Source organism: Copidosoma floridanum, unplaced genomic scaffold (genome assembly GCF_036245765.1).
Source record: "Copidosoma floridanum isolate Cflo_tuat_1 unplaced genomic scaffold, Cflo_Japanese_pri ptg000004l, whole genome shotgun sequence".
Lineage (NCBI taxonomy): Eukaryota > Metazoa > Arthropoda > Insecta > Hymenoptera > Encyrtidae > Copidosoma > Copidosoma floridanum.
This window is the reverse complement of record NW_028321881.1, coordinates 9,862,722-9,884,393: the sequence shown is the minus strand read 5'-3', so window position 1 is coordinate 9,884,393 and position 21,672 is coordinate 9,862,722. Positions and strand designations below refer to the sequence as shown.

Below are 21,672 nucleotides of genomic sequence, written 5' to 3'. Positions count from 1 at the left end.
AAAAACATACATTTTTCGAAACTTTCAACTAAATTAAGAATAAAACAGACTAAAAACTTAGTATTACGCCTAAAGCTATTGTTACGTAGCAGCTAGAAATCAAGCATCTGCTGAGAGTGTCTGATAAAGACTGATTTGTTACTAAGTTTTTTTACTTTTCTTCACCTAGCTATATTTCTCCTCTTTTTGGTGAAACATTTTGGTTAATGTATAATAAAAAAAAAATATCGCCCTACGTCCATTAACATATAAAAAATATTACTGGGACAGGATGCGAAAAATATTGCACCGAAGGAAGATTTTTATACTTCGATTGTTGTTACCAGAAAAAAATTGGAAATTACCTTCATGCGATCGCAGTAATTTTTCTTACTAAGTCAGGGTTTCTACAGAACCTGTAAAATCGGGAAATCCGGGAACACTCAAGGTTTTTTTTTTCACGTCCTGGAAATCGGGAGAAATCCAAGAATTAAAATCAAGATGCTGAAAAATAAATTTTTTTGTTCCATGAAAGAAAACAAAAAAAAGTCCGAATTTATTCTTTTATTGATAAAAATTTACAAACAGTTGTCGAGGGAACGGGAGATTTACATTTTTTATAAATATTGGAGATACAATACATATATAAACACATATATAAGTATATATACTAGTGGGGCAAACGCCCCCTGCGCGCTCCGCGCGCCAACCCCCCACTAACAGATTGAGTAGGCAAATTAACGACATTACTCGTGTATTTATCAATGCAGGCTGAAAATTAGTTCTTAACAGCAGAATACGTGACTCACAAAGGAGTTGATAAAACATATGATTAACTTAACATAATTAAATTAACACAAATATTAATTTTCCAATAGTATTTTAAAATAATATTAGAGAGGGTCTTCCATTACACAAATTCAAATTAATAATAAATGCTATAGTAGTGTTCATAAGAACTTGAAGTATATCAGACGGTCTCTGCAGAGGCACCAGGTTGAAAATAACAAAATTATTTAAGTATAATATAGAAGCAGAAATAGTTATGGGAGAAAAAAAAGCAAAGTTTATATTCCTAGAATAACATTAAATACTGGCACCTCATTATCATTACCTTTTGTCTACTATAGAAAGCAGTTTCCCTTTGTATTAGCATGTTCTATATTTATTAAAAAATCAGTAAACAGAGTTTTGATTTACTTAGGATTGTATATTAAAAAACCTTTATTCTCTTACGGACAATTATACGTTGCTTTATTAAGATGTAAGAATCCAAAAAGAATTTTTATTCAAATTGCATCCAAGAATAAATTAGAAATTCAAAATATTGTTTAGCTAGAAATTTTTCAGTAATTCAAAAATATGTAACTTAGAAGATCGTCACATTAAAACAGACGTATGTTAATTTATAAAAACCATGAAAAACAAATATGTGAAAAATGTGGAAAGAGTTTTAAAAAAACAGATGGGCTAAAACGACACATGAAATGTCACAAAATTCAGCTAATAGAATTAATTATTGTTTCTAAAGCGTAATTGTGTTTGTGTATGTAATTATACCTTCTCCTGAATTCTGTCTTTTTGTTAATAAAGTCCTCAGGTAATTTAGAATTTTATATTTGGGTAAAGTAGACATAGACCAGAAAGAGATTTGAAATGTAAAAGTTCAATCAAGTTGAACAAATAATGGTACTTCAGAGACACATAGTGAGGAAGGGAAAGCGAATAGACAGAGGGGGACCTATCATCAGTGACTTAAAAAAACCCTTAAAACGAGGTACGACTTAGGTACTAAATTGCGTATATTTTTTAACATTTATGATGGTAAAACATTAGATAAATAAGTATTTTATTGGGGCGACGGAGGGGGTGCTGAGGGGGAGTGGAAGGGGCTGAGACTCACTTTCGTCAACACAACGATATAATATAGGGAGATATATATATATATATATATATATATATACACATCATATGCGTTGTGTCCTCCTGCTGTTTCGCTTGCACTCACGATTACATACAAATTTTGACGACTTTTCCACTCTGATTGGGATCCAAACAACACTGCCAGCGCCAATCAGCTCATGTAAATTTACATAAGATAGCGGCTTTTCTAAGCCTCGACATCGTTTCTCACACACACAAGAACCATTGATTTACTCAAAGAGTTTAAAAATAACGTAGAAAATCTTAATTTTTAAAACTAACTCAAATTGTAATGGATGGTCCAAACGTTAACTGGAAGTTTTTGAACGATTTTCAACGAGATTTAATTAAACAAACTGATGGTAAGTTGTTCGAATTGGGTTCTTGCGGATTGCATACTATTCACAATGCTTATAAAACTGGTTTTGTTTCTAGTCATGGGAGATCACAGAGTTTTTGAAAGCTATATATTATTTATTTAGTCATTCATCTGGTCGAAGATGCGATTACATAAAGTATTCAACATCAAATGGACCGCACAAATTTTGCTCAACACGATGGGTTGAAAATATCATTGCGGTGGAAAAAGCTGAACACGAACTTCCTAGTTTACAAAAGTATTCAAATGAAATAAAAAGGACAAAAAATAAATTTAAAATTTCTGTTAAGAATAATAAAAACTTCATAACTATGGCAAATTACTTACACGATGAATTACTAAAAGCTCAATTAGCCTTTTTTTCAACTGTTGCTGCTGATAATGAGCCTTTTTTAACCGAATTTCAAGCTGACAAACCAATGATACCATATCTTTACACAGATCTCAAAATTTTACTTAAAAACTTTAGAAAGATTTATAAAAGAGGAAGTAATTCAAGCTGAGACTAATTACTGGAATGTTAATTGAAAAAAAGGAGAAAATTCACTTCCAATCGGTAAAATGAAATTAAGACACAAGACTAAATGCGCTCAGTAATTGTAAAGGTTTGAGTCAGGAAAATCATTCAAAATTTCAAAAAGACTGTTGCATAATTTTAATCAGTATCATCAAAAAAATATTAGAAAAATCTCGTCTTAAGTTTCCTTGAGTACGGTACATGAGCTTTTGTGATCCTGAATTAATTATAAGAAGTACATCAATCAGTATTACCTAACTTACTAAAGCATTAGGCACATTTATAGAGTATAATAGAATAAGTGGGTTAAGTGCCGATAAAGTTGAAAGAGATTTTAAAATAGTGATTGAAAGTTTATATTTTGAAAAAGCTGCCAAAGCATTTAATCATAAGACTGATCGACTTGATGATTTTTGGATGAAAGAAGTAGGTCTTAACGAGAGATTCAAAAAAATTGAATAAAAACTGTCTATTCTAAAAAGTCAAAAGTAAAGTTAATAATGATTTTAAATACTGTATTTTGAAAAAAATTTTATTTATAAGAAATAACTTTATCGCTGTTACGTACTATTATGTCATTCTAACAATATTACTCTTTTAAATAAAATAAAAAATACAATGAAAAAAATTTACAAGTATTATTTTGCATCCTAACTTGCCTCAAAATTATATTAATTCAAAAAAAAATCCTGGAAATCAGCTTATTACGCTCCTGGAAATTCGGGAATTCTAAGTTGCGAAATTTGTAGGAACGTTGTAAGTAATACATCAATAGGAAGGTACTAGGATAATAAACCTTATTTGTCGAAGTTTTCACAGTATCTTACATGTCAGAGTAAAATTTATAGACTTTTTGAAACATGTTTAATATTTTTAGCATATACCATCTTTTTCTATCATGTAATAGTGAAATAATCAAACGAGCGATGGTTATGCAAAAGTAGAATATTTTGCCCTTAAGAGTATCAATTGAGGAGCTGGAAACGAAAAGGGCGCATAAGTTGAGAAACACGTAAAAGTATTGTCCAAGGAGTAAATTTTTCAAACTCACCATATCGATTTTTAAAAAACACTAGCTTGTATAGAATGAAAATCCACACCTTTTTTACATTTACAACTTTTTGAATCAAGTCGTACTTTTTGAGATAAGAAATAAAAACCGCATTTCTTGAAAACTCAAATTCAATCACTTTTAAAAACATAAATTGCTGTTTCTCAGTCAATTATGATCGAAATCGTTTGAAATTTAGTACGGGTACGTGGAATGCCTCAGCGCTGCCGATGAATTAATCAGATTTAGTTGAATTTTTTATAATTAATTAATATTTAATTAGAAGTAGGTAGTGCACGGATTACGAAGGTTGTCAACTTCAATGAAATAAATTGTGCGGGAAAGTTTCAGCTTGACAAAATTTTCAGTGACAAAGTTGTTCCTCAATATTCGAAGAAGTTTTCCTAAAAGTTTCAAATCGATTTATCAAAAAACAGCCGAGATAGAGAACTTTTTGTAACAACGTGCACGGATGGTAGGCAATAAGCTGTCACCGGCATGCAGCAGACGGCCTAACCTGATGGTGTTGTTGAGCTGGGCGACCGCCGTGGCTCAGTTATTGTCAGCTGTGCACGTTCTATTTATACAAAGTTCTATATTTCGGCTGTTCTTCAAGAATACCTACGCTCCTGAAATGAATAATATAAATGATGAAATCTTGTAAAGAATTGAAGACAATATTATAGTAAGCAACTTTTCTGAATAATTTTATTTAGTTTAATCATTAAAATTTCATTTAACTATTTTATTAAAATTTGACTGTATTCTGTCTAAGTAATTTTAATTAATAATTCTCTGTTAAATTTTACATCTGTTTTAATCTGTTTTTTGTCTTGAGTTACTGCTCATCACTTTTTAATTCCTGCTCTTATGCTTTTTTTATGTTTTTATGATCACGCTTAATTTGTACTTTGCTTTTGCCAGCTGCTTTTAAGCTTTTTTTCCGTTCAACAATTTTTTTCAATTTAATCTCTTTTTTCTGGCTAATAGAATCTTCGTTTTTTTTCCTTTTTGGCTCTGTTTTCAGTTTGTTTTTATTTTCTTGATCCATGTCTTTTTTAACAATCTTTTTTCCTACTTTATCGAAATAAGCAAAGTAAGCAACATAAATAACATCAGGTAATCAATGATAAAATATCAAACGGTATTCACTTATATATGAACACAAATTTCCATAGCATTTCGTGAATGCTCAACAAAAAAATGAGTAAAAACACAATACGTATGAACAGACACGTATACGTAAATATGTACCTCATTTTTAGCTCTTTTTTTCAGGTTTGATTGCCAGTTTTTTTCGTTTCTTATCCTTTTGCGTCCACGGTGCTCATCATTCACATTATTCATTTCAGGAGCGTAGGTATTCTTGAAGAACAGCCGAAATATAGAACTTTGTATAAATAGAACGTGCACAGCTGACAATAACTGAGCCACGGCGGTCGCCCAGCTCAACAACACCATCAGGTTAGGCCGTCTGCTGCATGCCGGTGACAGCTTATTGCCTACCATCCGTGCACGTTGTTACAAAAAGTTCTCTATCTCGGCTGTTTTTTGATAAATCGATTTGAAACTTTTAGGAAAACTTCTTCGAATATTGAGGAACAACTTTGTCGCTGAAAATTTTGTCAAGCTGAAACTTTCCCGCACAATTTATTTCATTGAAGTTGACAACCTTCGTAATCCGTGCACTACCTACTTCTAATTAAATATTAATTAATTATAAAAAATTCAACTAAATCTGATTAATTCATCGGCAGCGCTGAGGCATTCCACGTACCCGTACTAAATTTCAAACGATTTCGATCATAATTGACTGAGAAACAGCAATTTATGTTTTTAAAAGTGATTGAATTTGAGTTTTCAAGAAATGCGGTTTTTATTTCTTATCTCAAAAAGTACGACTTGATTCAAAAAGTTGTAAATGTAAAAAAGGTGTGGATTTTCATTCTATACAAGCTAGTATTTTTTAACAATCGATATGGTGAGTTTGAAAAATTAACTCCTTGGACAACATTTTTACGTGTTTCTCAACTTATGCGCCCTTTTCGTTTCCAGCTCCTCAATTCTTTACAATTTATTAGGTTGTCTAGATTCTGTCAATTGCTTTGGATCCCATCGTTTTGCACATCATTTCAAGAGTGTGAAAATATTTTTTTTGTGTAAATTCCATCGTGTAGCAATCATCGTAAGCTTTATTTGCTGTTACGAGTAAAGATAAAATTTCTCAGTCACTAAAAAGGATTGTTTTGAATTCTTGCTCTACATGCATCCGATAAAAAGGGAAGACATAAAATTTTACCTTTTTTTTGCATGTCCAATATTGGTTTGCTTTAATGTCTTTAAATTGATGGAAACCATACTGTGTAATTTGTGAGCTCCCTTTGTCGTCAACGTTTTTTAAAAACGCTGTTATAGTATTTTTTCTCTTTTTTTGTAGTTGGCATTACAAAAATAACAACTGTCATGTTTTGTAGAGCTTCTATTGCAATTAAGATTACTTTCAAAGTTGCCAATCTATTCAGTTACCGGGGAAGGTGATGCTTAAGATCGTAAACGATAATCATTTTACACTTGTCCAGTGCTAAACAACTTATATCATTTTTTGGACTAATAGTTCTTACGCAAATCAATCAAAGCCTTCGCTTGGAACAGATCTCGTAAAGCGGCCTACCGCGCTGACCTTACACGAAAAAGTGCTTCTTGCTCAGAACTAAGTATGCAAATCAGCACATCATCTACAGCTCTACCTTTTCCCCCCCCCCCATCTTTTCTCCCACTTTAGGTGCGTGATATTTGAAATAGAGCACGATCCGCTACAATAAGCCGATCTAGATTGATCTATGCAGGGTTAATTTCTTGAATCATGGCTTTGTGCTCTATTCGTACAACTAAACAATTTTCACATATGCACACTTACACATGTCGCTTTTTTTCTTTTTTTACATTAATATTATGATTTACTGACTTATGCCTTGACAATATATCACTACAACAATACTGCTAAAAATTTGCTAGTATGCACCTTGAACGAATAACTTATTTTTCTCCCGTGTCGCTACTCAACAATAGGTGTCATATTTTTTTGCAAGTTACAGCAATTATACACTCCTTTCATTTGACAAGGTGCATCGACTTCGTCCAACTTGAATGCGTTTTGACATGTGCAATAGCTTGTACGTTATGTGCCATCGTAAATTAGAAAAGATTTAGTTGTTACCGCCTTGTTGGTATAAGAGATGTTTGGGACGTGCAAGAGCACAGTACGACCCATTGCGTGTGGTGGTCTGCACAATCTGTACGCAAAAATGTACAACTTCTAGCATACTACGTTTTGCAGGGTTCGACTGGGAGTGCCCAATAAGCGAGAAATGTGCTGTGATTCCGACTTTGTCCAACTAGCTCCTTCATAGCAGTGATGTAAACTGACTACCATGATCTGTGAAAAGGCGCTCTAGTTTACCTATTTCTTCAAAATACACATTTTTTACTTTTTTTAAGGCATACAGCTGTTGTAGTTCATCTTATTAATAAAAGAGTCATAATTTCCGAAAACGTATCTTGTGCAACAAAAATATACTGTATTCCGCCACGTGCAATTGGCAATACACAATAATAGTCGACCACTCCACCTTCTCGGGCTTGGTTACCTTCATGAAACCGTAAAATTCTTTCATTTTACAATTGAAAAACTTTATCCACTGGAATACGTTGTATTGACTAGTGATAATTTTAGTTTGCGTCCGAAATTTTGGCCATTAAAAAAAATGACAGGTATTGGTAAAGCTTATAGCCTCCAGCGTTCCCCAGTTTTTCATGGGCAAATTTTACTGTATTTTCTACAAGCTTGGCTGGCAAATACACCTTCAATGTTTTCTAATAACCCTTTTTTTCTCTCAGAACTGCAGCTTCGCTCTTTTTTTTATTGGTTTTGATAATTTTTTGTTAGCCTTTTGATATTTTCCAATATCTGTTCTTGCCGTCACAACCTCTTTCCCAACTCTCAAATGGGCCATTTTAATCATACAATCCTCGCTTTTCACACTACTAGCATCTATTTTTACTCTGAATAGTGCATCAGGGATATAATAACGCAGAATTACTGAATCAATAAAATTCGACTTAAACATATTAAAAGCATTCACATCTTTATCAGTCCACTGCTTTTTTCATTACTTAAAACGTCCTGAAACCTTTCCACAAATTCAGTGTGTCTAATAATTAATTGTTGATATGAAGCAGACAACAAAAAAGGCTTGAAATAGTCGCTGGTTTATGGATTTAGATACTCGTTGTATTTCTTTTGATCAGTTCTAACCCCCTTGGATAATACTATGAGACCCAAAAATATTACCGGTTTCTGAAAAATAGAGATTTTTTTAACCTTAGTGCAAAGCTATGTCTATTCAAGCACTCAAACAATCTTTTAAGATAATTCAATTGCGTCTTAAATGTGAAGCTCTTCTCCCAGCTCCGTACTCTAAGCCTGTACCAAACCTGTCCCCGACGTTTTTAGACCAATCAGAATAACCTTTAACTTATATAATTGCCGTAAAAAAACACAAAAGCCGTAAACTTGCGTGACTCTTCATTAAGCAGAATTTGCCAGTATCCTCGCACTAAGTCAGTAGTTGAAAAATACTAAATACTGCTGGTTTTTTGTATCCTTTCGTTAATTTAAGGTGGTGACTTATTGTCCGATGCTGCAACGTGATTTATAAATCTGGCGTCCAAAGACAGTCAAATCGTGCCATAGTTTTTGTCTAAATTTCTAATCTGGTTACAAAATTCAATATTTAAAAGATGAATAATATTCTGTTTAAACATACCTCTTATTTCTCGCTAACTGCTTCCTGATTCCGCAAAAAAAAATAAGGTAAAAACGTATGACACAAAGTTTTAGAGCAATGGGCTATATTATATGCCTGTAAACTTAAATGAGACCCAGGTTATCAGAAAAAACGTATCTCCGTTTAGAAAAAGCCTGCGTCTGATAGCGCTCCTCGCCATTTATTTCCTTCATACGTTTAATTGCTAACGCAATTTGCTTCTCATAACCGCCCGAGCACCGAAAATTATTTCTCCATATATCAGCCGCACGCCCCATCTCATCACCAATCAGATTTTCACTTACTGTCATCTCGATTTCGACTTTCGATTTTTTATCGTCTTTCATTACTCATACCCTTTTCTAAAATTTTCTTGCTCATCTCACACATATCATCTCTACATTAGCTACAATACTTTTCCTCTAGCTGCTCAGGTATTACCAAAAATGCATGTTTGAATGTAAACTTATCACACGAACATTCCAACCAAACCTTTTTCTTTATCACGATTACCCTATGACGCACAGCCAACTAGATCCATCTAACGAGCAACTTTGGAATACTCTATGACAAAATGCCCTTGCATTAAACTGCTCATTAATACAAGTAACTTGACTGCCCGTATCTAGCAGTGCAGATACCGATTTTTTTTCAAACGCAAGCCTCAAACGTAGGCTTACTGTACACCTGTGAATCCTTGCATTTCAAAGCACCCTCGACGTCCCACCACAAATCTTCTACAAACTCCGACTGGCATACAACTTTCACGGCGCAGCTTCTCCGCATAACATCTCAGGAGACAGCCCTACCTACCTCTGGTCCACGGTGCTCCCCTCACCCTCGCACGTTAATTGGGTTCGTTTCTATTTACTAATCTTTCTGCATCTATCTGAACCGCTCACCAGACCGATCTCCCTGTACTCTCACTCGAAACTCTCCACAACCTTCACGTCCGGCATTTGGTCTTCAATTTACATTTACATTGACTCCTCTCTCACAACTCATAGTAAATAACTCATCCAAATGCACAAATACGCTCGTTATAGCTATCGTATCCTAACCATTAACGATTGCTTAAATATCTTGAATATGTCTTAACGACTGATGAAAAATTGTATAATTGATTTTATTTTCATCCATACCTTTCAGAAAATATTTAATTACTTGACGCTATTCTACAATGAATCTTGAAAACTCCCATAATTCGCACGAAACTTTCTATAACTCTATTTCATGCAAGCTCGCTCAGTGCCTCAGCTTAGTCAAAGTCTTCTATAAATATTAGTCAAATATTTTACCAAACTCAACTCATGGTCGAGCTCAAGCCTCCCATTATGCTCCTACGTGCCCCGCTTATGCCCTCTCAACCAGTGGGAGTTTTTGACCATACCTGACACTTAAAGGAAAAATATATCTTTCTATCTTTTTTGAAGTTCACACGGATTCTCAATTTTTAATGATTCTTAATGCTCTAGTAGACCTTAAACCAGTTTTGTATTAATATCGTCTGTGTTGAAATTGAGTAACCTCTCCTGTGGCCCAGCTCCTCGGTTTGAACGTCACAATGCTTTTGTTTACTACAGTACCATGTATGTATATAACCTTAAACGCTTTCTTTGAGGCTGTTGTTGTCAGTCTCCAGCTGCCTTATACGCTTACAAAACATTATTTTCACAAAATGACTCTCCTGCTTGAGCTCGGTGTTTTCTCAGCTCACGCTTAAAAACATCCACATTAGCTATAACTCTGTTATTTATTAATAATACTTGTAAAAGCACACAAAATCTTAACCCTTACACTTGAGTATTATTATTATTTTTATTATTTTTGTTATTATTATTATTATTATTATTACTATTATTATTATTATTTTGTCCATCCGAGGTCGTCTAGAATGCTTAATGCATGATAGAACGGGGTACAAACCCCTTCCTTGAGTGGGACTCAGAGTGAGCCTATAAATGCTTATTCCTCGGTACAGTGTTGTTCGCGATAATGACTAAATACCCACTAAACTGGCAAAACCTATCTTCTAGGACACCTGGCTTGTAATCCGCTTTCGCATTAATACTTCGAGCCAGGGTCACGGAGTGTTGACCATTGACGTGGCCTTTCATCGGAGTGTTGGTACCATCGCAATGTTGCCTTCTCTTTATTCCGTCTGGTCGTCTGCTGTTTTGCAGAAATATCGATTTTCGTTGCTTCTCCTTGCTGATGGCTCTGGTAAGTCAGTACAGCTTGGGTCTGCAATAGTTATCTAGCTTACATCCTCTTAAACTCTATCTGCGTCTAGTAGGCGCCTTACTTTTGGCCTTTTCTAGTGCCTTTCTAAATGCTGGGTAGCTATCGCTACCTGCTCCATGTTTGGCACCTTTTGTTCCGCAAGCGAAAAATCGGGCCTCCTCCTTGCAATCTTTTTCACGGGGATTGCAGCTGACACATCGAAAGCATAGCTTCGACCTATGTGTCCATACCCCAGACACTGGTAGCATCTGAGGACTTCAACCCGTCTTCTCACTTGGCAGCTTGTGAAGCTTATTAAGAACCTCCTCATTTTTTCTATATATCTGTCATCAGTCTCTCCAGTATTCACTAAATCTACCTTTGGCCTCTCTTATTTACTCCTAGCAGCGTCACTGCTCTTATCTGTAGCGAATAACCAGGGGTTCTACTCAATGCACGTTCGACGTCAGTCTTCCTGGTAATCAAATCCAAATCCTGAATTTGGAGCGTTACTTTTTTCTCATATGATTTAACCGATCCTAGACCTTCTATGGTGTTAACTGTACTGCTAAGAAAGACCCCTCTGTCCCGTACTCCTTTTATTTCAAGAAGAAGATCTCCCTTTTTACTCGTAGTGACTTCTTTGACTGTGGTCTCAGCCTCTTATGGCTTGAAATCAGTCCTTATCTTCTTTAGGACCTTGGCAAAGCTTTGCCCATCTGCGACCTCAACAAAAATTTTCTTCTCCTGTGTTTGGCATCATCTCGTTTGCCTTTGTTACTGCCATTGATTCCTATCTTAAGGACAAGTTCTGGATTTACCAGATCTTGCTTCTTTTTTTAGACGGGGGATTAGGGGTCTCATTGAGATCTTCCAGACTCCTATTTTGCTTGCCTGTCAGCGTGCTTTTCACTAATTTAGGTTCAATAGAGCGTGTAATTCTCTTTCGTCTTGCTGATCTGTACATCTTCCTCGTTAGATTATAATCACCTTGTTCTAGGAGGTTTTTTCTTTTTTTCTTTGTCCCTTTAAGGCTCTTATTAAAGTTACGCAGAAGGTTTAAAGCCACTTTCATACCTTTTTTATCGGCATTGCTGTTTTTGTATACGTCGTTGTTGCTGCTTCCGTCATTTCTTTGATTATTTCCTCGAGTTTTGTGAATAAGGTATCTTTCTTTGTCTGCTCCATAGTAAGTTCTGATCTTAAGTTCCTGGTATATTCCAGATCCATCTTGGTGTTATTGCTGAAAAAGCTAGCAGCATTGAGGTCACTTGCTTTGCTTCCAGTTCTTAGCAGCCTGTCTCGTCTATGGTTGGGCAGGAATATTAAGCCCTTCTGTGAGTATTTTTTTGTCAGAGGTTATCTTCTTGCTTTCGTTCTGGATGCCTTTGCGGCGTCCCCCAGAATTGGTGAGGCTTACACCAGTCACCCGGGGTCCTACCAGGTCAGAACTGGTGGTGGATTTTCTCAGAGAGGTTACCGCTTGGGGTACTAAGTTTTCATCAGCGTTACTCATTATACATTTCATTCGGGGAGCTACTCTCGATTTTTTTACTGGGGCTTCTTTTCGGCGTGTTAGTCCATGGAAACTTTTATTTTCTTCCAACCACCCACGGATACAAGCCCTGACAGCTGCAGAGCCTTGGAACCATATACTCACGGAAAGCTTGCCTCCATCTGCCATCCGGAGAGCGCGTGCCCCATAGGCTGACTGGCGTAGCCCGAGGACTATTATTATTATTATTATTATTATTGTTATTATTATTATTATTATTATTATTACTATTATTATTATTATAAGCTCTCGTGGAGAATGACACATTCTGAATTCGTCAAACATGTTAATGTTGTAGCGTAAATAACATAAAAAAAATCACATGCTTACCGAGTAAACCAGATCTTTGATTGAAAATGCTCGTGGCTTCTAGGGTGTGGGGCGAAACAGTATTTAACTTGAAGAAACAGAACGTACAGACTATCCTGATGTTCAAAAAAGTGGTGATATCAAAAAAATTTTTATTAAATTAGCCAACATCAATTTTTTTTTCAACTTTATGAAGAAATTAAATTCAAAGGAATTTTTTAATTTTCTGGCTTAATTCCAGTAAAATAAGTTAATTTTAAAAAATGACGCATTTTGGATGTAAGGAAGTTAGAAAACTCGTTCGCTTATTATTTATTAAGTTTAACACCGATTTGCAGCACTTATTTATATCGTCAAGAGCAGTACTTTTTCTTAATTTTCAAGCATGTAGCCTTTCTTATTCCTGATATAGTTAATGCAATAATAAATTATGACGTATGATATTCTGCTAAAAGTGAAGAAAAATTCTTTTTTTCAGTAATTGTTGATTTAAAAAATGTTTCCTGAACAACTTAGACTGTGGGTAGTGAAGATCGTAGTCAGTGCATTTTTTAAACTAAATTATCAAAAGTTAGTATGAGTTTGGATGTGCTCTTTTTACTAGCAAAAGTCTTTTATTGTTTAAAGTATTTTTAGGCAGTCAGCTATGTTTAACTTTTGTTAGTGAGTATTGCAGTATTATGGATGATATGCGTAACCCTTTTGTTCAGTTTTGTACCTGAATATTTGCCGACAAACCTTTTCTAAATTCAAATTGCGTCACGTTCGTTATTCTTATATTAAAGTTGAAGTAATTTTCCGATCATACGCCTTTATCATCGCGTACATTTGCAATGCCCAAGAGACCGTTTTACCTTTACTCTTGTACCTTTATTTATCAATGTACAAGAAGTTTCTACTTTAACTTTTGTCTCTATAAATATTGCTTTGCGAGCATAATAAGTCAGTTAGCGCGCCGCGGCGGCAGAGAAAGCTTCTCTCCGCTTGCCTTCACTTGAGCATATTTTCATAATTTAAGCACTGTAAATATATTGTATAAATTTTTTATTGCACATTTGCGTTACATTTATTTTGCCGTAAACCACTTCCACCTCCACACGACTGAACTCGATTGGGAGCAGCATAAAACCCCTTCCCTCGTGAACACCTTTAGTTTTGTGCGTAAATAACATGATGTTATGTAGAAAAATTACAAAAAATTCTTATAATTAGAAGAAAATTATCCATTGTCTTATTGCGATACAAATTCTGTTTGTAAGTTCTAATTTATAATCGCCTATGAATACGTAAAACACACTTTAAAAAATAACGGCCAAAGTCATACCATACAACTTGTCTAGTTTTTATTTTTTTATGATTACACCCTTGTTAATGTTTTGATTTTATATTTTTTATAATTAATTGTTGTAGGAATATATGCCACATGGTCTGCTTTCCAGCCGAAAGCACCCTGAATACAAAACCAGTATTGTATGCGATGGCCATGTTTCACTATCTGATACAGAGAAAACATCTCAAAAAATAGCAAGCTCTAATTCAAAGGTAAGTCAATTTACTGTACAAAACACTCATTTTCACTACACTGTATGGTATACCACATTTTGACCCTATTCCAAATGATAAGACGTATTTTACCAAAAAAAAATATTGTCAGCTAGAGAAATCACAGAATAACGGACTTCTATCTATGATCTATCCATCTATAGAATGAAGTATAGAAATACGTGGAAATCTTATTCCCATGCCGGTCAACCCTTGATATCTTGTTTAGAGAAAAGTGCTATAAGTTCTTCAATATAGCTATGGACCTATAAAATATTTTTTTTTGAATCTGTATTTGGATGTTACTTCAACGAGCTCCAAACTTCCGTTTTATCTAAAGCAAGGATGATCATATTATATGTTGACTGTGAAGTTATTATTTATTCGCATTTCTAACCATCGTTAACCTTTTTCTTTTTTGTGAAATCGAACTCGTTCGAACGCGTGCAATTTTTTTCTGTTTGCCAGTGGAATTGTTTCCAGTTAAAAATTTTACATTTATTTGTGACACATCTCAAAACGAAAATCTTCTTATTAAAAACGTGTTTATTTGGAATCCATGTAATTTATTCTTTCAATTAATAAGCTGTCAAAATAGGAAAAACATATAATTATGCTGAGAAGTACCGTGCGTTCCTTACACAATGAAATAGTTGCTAGCTCTACAGATCTGTTGATTTGCACTTTCTCACGTTATAATAAATGAAAAAGGATATTTATTATAACTATAAACATTTAAAACTGACAAAAAATATATGATTTAAAAATTGTTTTTTCCAATCTTATAACTTTGTTACTAAAGCAACAACGTCCTGGAGCTTAATCTCTTCATTTTTCATTGCCACAATGAGTACGTGTCTTGAGTACGAATCTTGTGACTATAGGCATAGGTTAAACTTCTTTGAGCCCTAAAGACTGTTTTTTTTCAACTTTCTTCGGTCGTAATGTATTTGTTGGTAAGATAGTTTGGTGTCTAATGGCCCTAAAAAAGACCGGTGAGCTAAACTCTTTTTTGACTGAAGTTTCCAGCAAACCTGACTGCCTAGAAACCTAAAGGTGATCTTCTTTGGCCTGCTGTTGTAGCACCAGACTGACCGTGAGAAAACTGCTACGTCTGAAGTGTTAAAGCTAATTGTAGAGCTCTTTCCCAACGCCTCCTGGTATTACGCTGAAGACGTTGGTATCAAAGCACTTTTTTTTTGCAGAGCTCAGTCGTTTCGTTAATCTAAGGTTAGGAGATTGATTGGTAATGCTTGCCCGTTGGAAACTGTCTCGTTTGATCAAGTTGCAACGAACAACTCCACTTGTGAGGTCTTATGACTTGGTATAACAGTAGCCAGCTTTATACAGTCTTTGAGTTGACGAGTCGTTGCCGGAAATGGTAGTAAACATATATTTGTTGGCAAGGTAGTTTAATGTTAGGTGGTCCTAATCAGAACCGATGAGATTGATGGTTACGTAGAAAACGTAAATACTTATGATGGTTATGTAAGTACATATATGTAAATACCAGTAGTGATCTAGCCATTCTTTATTATTATTCTTAATGATGGAGAGCTGGCTGAGTGGGTAGCTTGATTCTAACCCTTGGAGTCCCTGCGTATAGAGACCGTGCTGGAGGAAAGTACGCCATTTACCAAATAATATCTCGCCTTTCGGTCATTCGTCGGATAATCAATCGCTTATTGGTCGTCAGGAAAGTGGGCCTGGAGAATACCTTCTGTGTGGACATGCCATTTCTACGAACCAGTGAGGAAGCCGTTGTGGCTGCCCGAACTCAATGTTGCTCTCCCCGGCTTGCTATTGTAATATAATCTGCTCTGGTAGCAGCACCAGGTTAGTTAGAAAAATGACCATAAGACCCCAATTTGCTAGTGGAGAGTGTATTCTAGCTAGACGTCTCCTGGTATTTTCCCGGAGATGTTAGCGTTTAGAACGTCTTATTACTGGTGGCTACTCGTCAATTATGATTAATCAGGATGGAGCTCGACGTAAATTGCTTGTCCATTAGAGAACAGTTTTGTCTATAGCCAGGATCCCCAGCTGCAAGACTTCGAGCTCTATGCTTTGTGCACTGCTGATGATTGACTGTGGCACTCGGTTATTTTCTATTGTAACCACATTTATTTAATTCAATTGCAGATTATTTCGATTTAACTTCGACGCCATCTAGAGGATTAGACTGAACTAAAGTGCAAAGCTAGCGTATTTTTCAAAACTTTGAGCTTATTTATTGCTTTTGTCATCCATCTTTTCAAGATTAAAACTATACTAAAACCATCTACAAAGTTTCCAGAACCAGTATACAAAATTTCAGCCAAATCGGTTGAGTAGTCTTCGTGGTTAGGTATTACAATGGTTTTAGCGACTTTGCTTTATATATTAGTGAGATTTATATAGTTGTGACAGAGAAATTTTTTTTAGCCCTCCTCACACTATCCTTTGCCCCCCTTCAAGTAAAGGGTGGATTCGTTGCAGTTGGACGTATTTTTCCTGATCTTCATTTGTATAAGACCCCATCACCCCTTTACTCCACTCCATCCCTCACAGTATTTACACAAGGTATCATTTTTCTAAAATTTTAGTGCTCCCTTCGGACCTCATAACTTTTTCTCAAAGGCTTATTTTTTTATTTTTTATTTTTTTTTATTTTTAAGTTTACTTATGCCGCCCTATAGAACTTACACATGTAACGTTTATCCTTTTATTCGATCCTTCGATTATCCTGGCACAGCGGGTACATATCAGAGCGCTGCCAGCTGAGTAATACAGGGATCACTGCGAGTACATATTAGTGTTCTGTCTTGGAGACAGTAACTGGTGTATCTTAAATTGTCCGAGTGTAGTATCTTGGTAAGATAGGGAGTGCTGCAGATAAGTATAAGTATGCCGTTTCAAAAACGTTAACTTAGTTACATACTGCTGACTTTAGCATTTTTAAATATTTTGAAATAGAATTTTTTATTTAATCTTCAGAGCTTTTAAAATTATACAAAATTATTTATTGTTTATTAACAGATGCTTCACATTAGGAGAACAACAATTTATAATTTCTAAGGTTATTTTCGATGGATAAATTTGTGTTGTACAATGTACGTCGAAGTTTTAATAATTTAATATTATAAATTGTTCTTACAATAGTGTTATATTCAAGTTACACATGGATGGTTTCATCTCGTACGTACAATATCGATTATGTGAATTATGTAAAATTTAACATTTGCATACAGTTGACACTCATCTTATGTGAAGGGGATGGCGCGCAAAGCGTGGAGAAGAGCGAAGATTTAAATAGTTGTATATATACACATATATATCCAAATATACAAATATATGTTTATAAATGGTGACTTATGCGGACATTACTATGTAAAAAAGGTTATTATGAGGACAATATCGTACTTATGTGGACTGTCCTCATAACTTTTCAATGTTATTAGTATATATTCTAAAAGCACGTAAAGTCCTCATAAGTCACCTTATATAAAGATATATATTTATATGTTTTTTCTTAATATATTATAGTGCTATACACCTAGTCCATATATGGAGCACTACTCTGGGTATTTAGCACTTGGGAGAAGAAAGGGAAGAGGGATGGATGACCTCCTATTTCTGGGAGGACGATAGGAAGAAATTAGGCAATTTTGCTACGAGATTAACCACCGCCACATCATCCCTCCGCCCCCCTTCAAAAAGCAATCGTTCTTTCCTATATTTCACGTCAAAAAAAACTTTTCTAAGATTTTTCTGCCCTGTTCCACCCCCTTGTCCCTCTTAATATAAAAATTTAAATTTTTTTATTATTTGTAATTCTTTGTGTGTGTGGGGGGGGCGTGCGTGTATGTATGTGTGTGTGTGTATATAAGGAAATTTACTGGCCTTGCTTTATTCATAGTACTTTATTGATACCGAGAAAAATAGGCGTATTCCACTGTTTCTTACATGAATTTAAATGTCTTGAATGAAATTTTACATTGAATCAAGTGAATATTTAATTGTCATATCGTTGAATTTTTTCACAAACAATATTTCAATAGTTTTATTGTGTGACTGTAACTAAATAAATATATTATTTAGACTTACGTATCTGGACAATGCTACATATAATTGTCCATGAGAAAATAACGGTTTGTTACAGTAAATACTAATTTTTTTTTAATTTTGTCCTTGAGATGTACTTATGATCATTAAAAGTGCTGATATTATGGAAAACTGTCTTCCATAAATATCATATAATAAAAGAGAATTTCTTCAAAATCATAATGTGATTCAAGGTATAAAAACTTTGGTTTCAACTTTTTCATCAGTCATACTTTTACTTTTTATTATCATAACGATCTCTTTTACTTTTAAATTAAGTTCTTAAAAAGGAGAATCTCTAATGTTATGTAAAACTTTTCTTCTGAAAATTGATATAAATATCATCGTCAGATTTATTGACTTTTTTATAAAGTGGCCTTGTCAATACTGCAATAAGTAACTGTATTTCCTTTCATGTAATTTTAAACTTTATTATTATTATGGAAGTCTTATCAACTATTTCTAATGCTTTCTTCAGAATCATGGAAGCTTCGTCCTATATAGTCAAATCTACTAGTCTTTTTTTTGTCTAATTTAAGTTCTAAAAATAAATTTTTAACATTATTCAATTTAAACGGTTAATGAAAACCTTCAAAAAAACTTACGCTGATCTACCTTTTATTTTAAATTTCGATTTAAGTAATTCAGTAGATGTGAAGGAGACATTTTCTTTTACTATCTGAAAATCAGATTCATTGGCACTTCGTTTTTTTTATTATTTTGGTAAACTTATTAAAAATTATATAGTAAAATAAAAATATTGGATAAAATAAATTGTGCTGTCGAATGGTATTAAATACTGTAAATCCTCATTTGTAGACTATGATTTTTTTCATTTGATGACAGATTAATAACGCATGTATAAAAAAATTTTCTATAAAAAACTATCAATAGCTTCTCTCTGTCGTCTTTTTAATTCACTAGTAAATTAAGGAGAATTATGTGATGAAAAGTTAGAATCACTTACAATGTAGGATTAGTTAGTAAATAACTATATTGTCAAATTAAAAATTACATAAAGATACTTGAAAATATTTCTTTAACCATAAAATATATACTACCTTAAATTAATTTTGCGATAGGTCAATTCAAGCATTTATTTAAGGATGAAAATGTTTCACTCAATGTGTATACGATTTAAACGATGACTAAAAGAGAATGTGCACACTATTTACGAAGAAAATGTAAAAATTTTCGTAATAGTTGCTTCTAGGGAATGGGAGAAACTTGTTCAAATGAGGTATACATTGAATTTAACAATAATTTCTGAACATACCTAAGATAAAAAAATTATTAAATAGGATTTTTATGTTATTTTCATTGATAAAATATATATTTTGGGTTAAAAAATGGAAGTATTAATAAGACTTATTTGCTATACAAAACAATACATACAAAATAACTGTATGTATGTAAAGATTGACACGTGTAAGTAGAGAGGTTAAATAAGAGACAAACATGCTTTTAAATTGCATTTAAAATATTATGTATCAAGTCATTATTTTACGAGCCGCACAAAAATAAACAAAAAATAACCAACTCATTTTTTATTTGGCTGAAACTTATTGTAAAGGTTCTATATCGAAAATGAGAGACTCCTGTTTAAGGAATATAAATGTACTAGTAGGGTGTTGCCCCTTTCAAATTTAATCTGTTAATGGTGAGAAGTTAGTGCCTGGAGTTTTGTGAGTAATGAGAATTTCGTGCATATTTGATTATTATCATTAAGGAGGTTGGATACAGTCTTTCAGTGGGGTGGTGAAGCGGGGGCAGGGGTTTAGGGAGTATGCGACATTATCGACGGAGATTTTTTTTTCTTGAGTTGGGATCAGTGTTTGCTATGATTTTCAGTATTATTTTTACGTCTGATGTAGTGAGTATAGTAAAAAGTGTTATTTTGATTGATGAAAAAAGGCCAGGTACACGTAATAAAAAAGGCCAGTTTGTAAAAAAAGGAACGTTAAACAGAATAAATGCTGGGCACGTGAATGGAAAAAATAATTGTAGACGCATCGTAAAAAAAAAAGTTTATGTGAATACTGATGGATCTGAAAACAAAACAATCAACAAAAATGAATACTGTTTTACACATAGTGCTAAAAAAAGGCAAACTAATCGTGAAGAAAAATCTTCAAACTTTCCTATCGAATTGAATTTGAAATACAAATCATGACACATTGAGTTTATTGTAATTATTTTTTCAATCCACAAAAACTTTACTCATGATGTATAAAAAAATTATGTTCCTAAACTGAGCACATTTTTTCTTTCCGATATTTTAAAAAGTCCATACTTATTGAAGCTCCAATAAGTAGCATAATTTTTTATTATATCATGATTTATAGTCGATCATTATATGTACATGATATTTTAGTTCGATGAAATTCAATCCTAAATTTTTCACTGATTTATACACTTGAGATTTTTTTATTATTTACAATTTAAATTTTAATATTATTTTACCTTTTTAACATTACAATGTTGTACTCAAAGATTAATTCACAAGTGCACATTTTTTTAAAGATTTATTTTAATTTTGTTTACAATGACTATACTTACAAGCTTGTTAATCTGAATAGGCAATAGAGAGGCTATGTAATTTTTAAATCTCTTAATTGATTTTTTTTATTTATATGCCTCTGAAGATAATTTAAAATTCTTACATCTGTAGCTGAGAATAATAAATTCAAAAAACGCCAATCCAAGTGTACGCTGTTTTACCGTCCTTTTGCAGGCCAGTAATGACAGGAGGTCTTTTATTATAACGAATCCCGAACAAACTGTCAAATTATTAGTATATTTTGATATGGGCTGGGCACAACGTTCCAACGGATACGCCTATGATAGTCTAAGTGGTTTTTGTGCAATATTAGGGTATCATACTGGAAAAGCATTAGACTACATGTCATACAATCGAAAATGTGGCAAAACTGACTCTAATGTTTAAAATAATAACAACACTCTTCATGATTGCCGTTTAAATTTTTGGGGTACTGCTAAGGCTATGGAATCTTCTGGCGCAGGTTAACTAGCAGCTTGGAGTCCAATTTTAAAAGAGGCTAATACTGAAATTGGCGTATTTATAGGAGATAATGATGCTGGATGTATGTCAGAATTTAGAAAAGCTAGTTGTTTTGGTATTATAAAGCAATCTGATATGAACCACATGTCAAAAGGAGTAAAAAATGCACTACATGAGCTCAAAAAATCTTAGTCTCATGATCCAGACAAAGAGTTAAATTCCGAATCAATTAATTTTCTTTAAAAATGTTCTACTTACGCAGT

At 33.8% G+C, this 21,672-nt stretch overlaps 1 protein-coding gene across 1 annotated transcript in view; it reads left to right on the top strand.

The window, feature by feature from the left end:
- Positions 1-21,672, top strand: part of shtd (anaphase promoting complex subunit 1) — a 901,519-nt gene that overhangs the window by 54,672 nt on the left and 825,175 nt on the right. Inside the window, exon 2 of the mRNA XM_089595858.1 lies at positions 14,173-14,304. Within this exon, the coding sequence (XP_089451984.1) occupies positions 14,173-14,304 (132 nt within the window). The remainder of the gene's footprint in view (positions 1-14,172; positions 14,305-21,672) is intronic.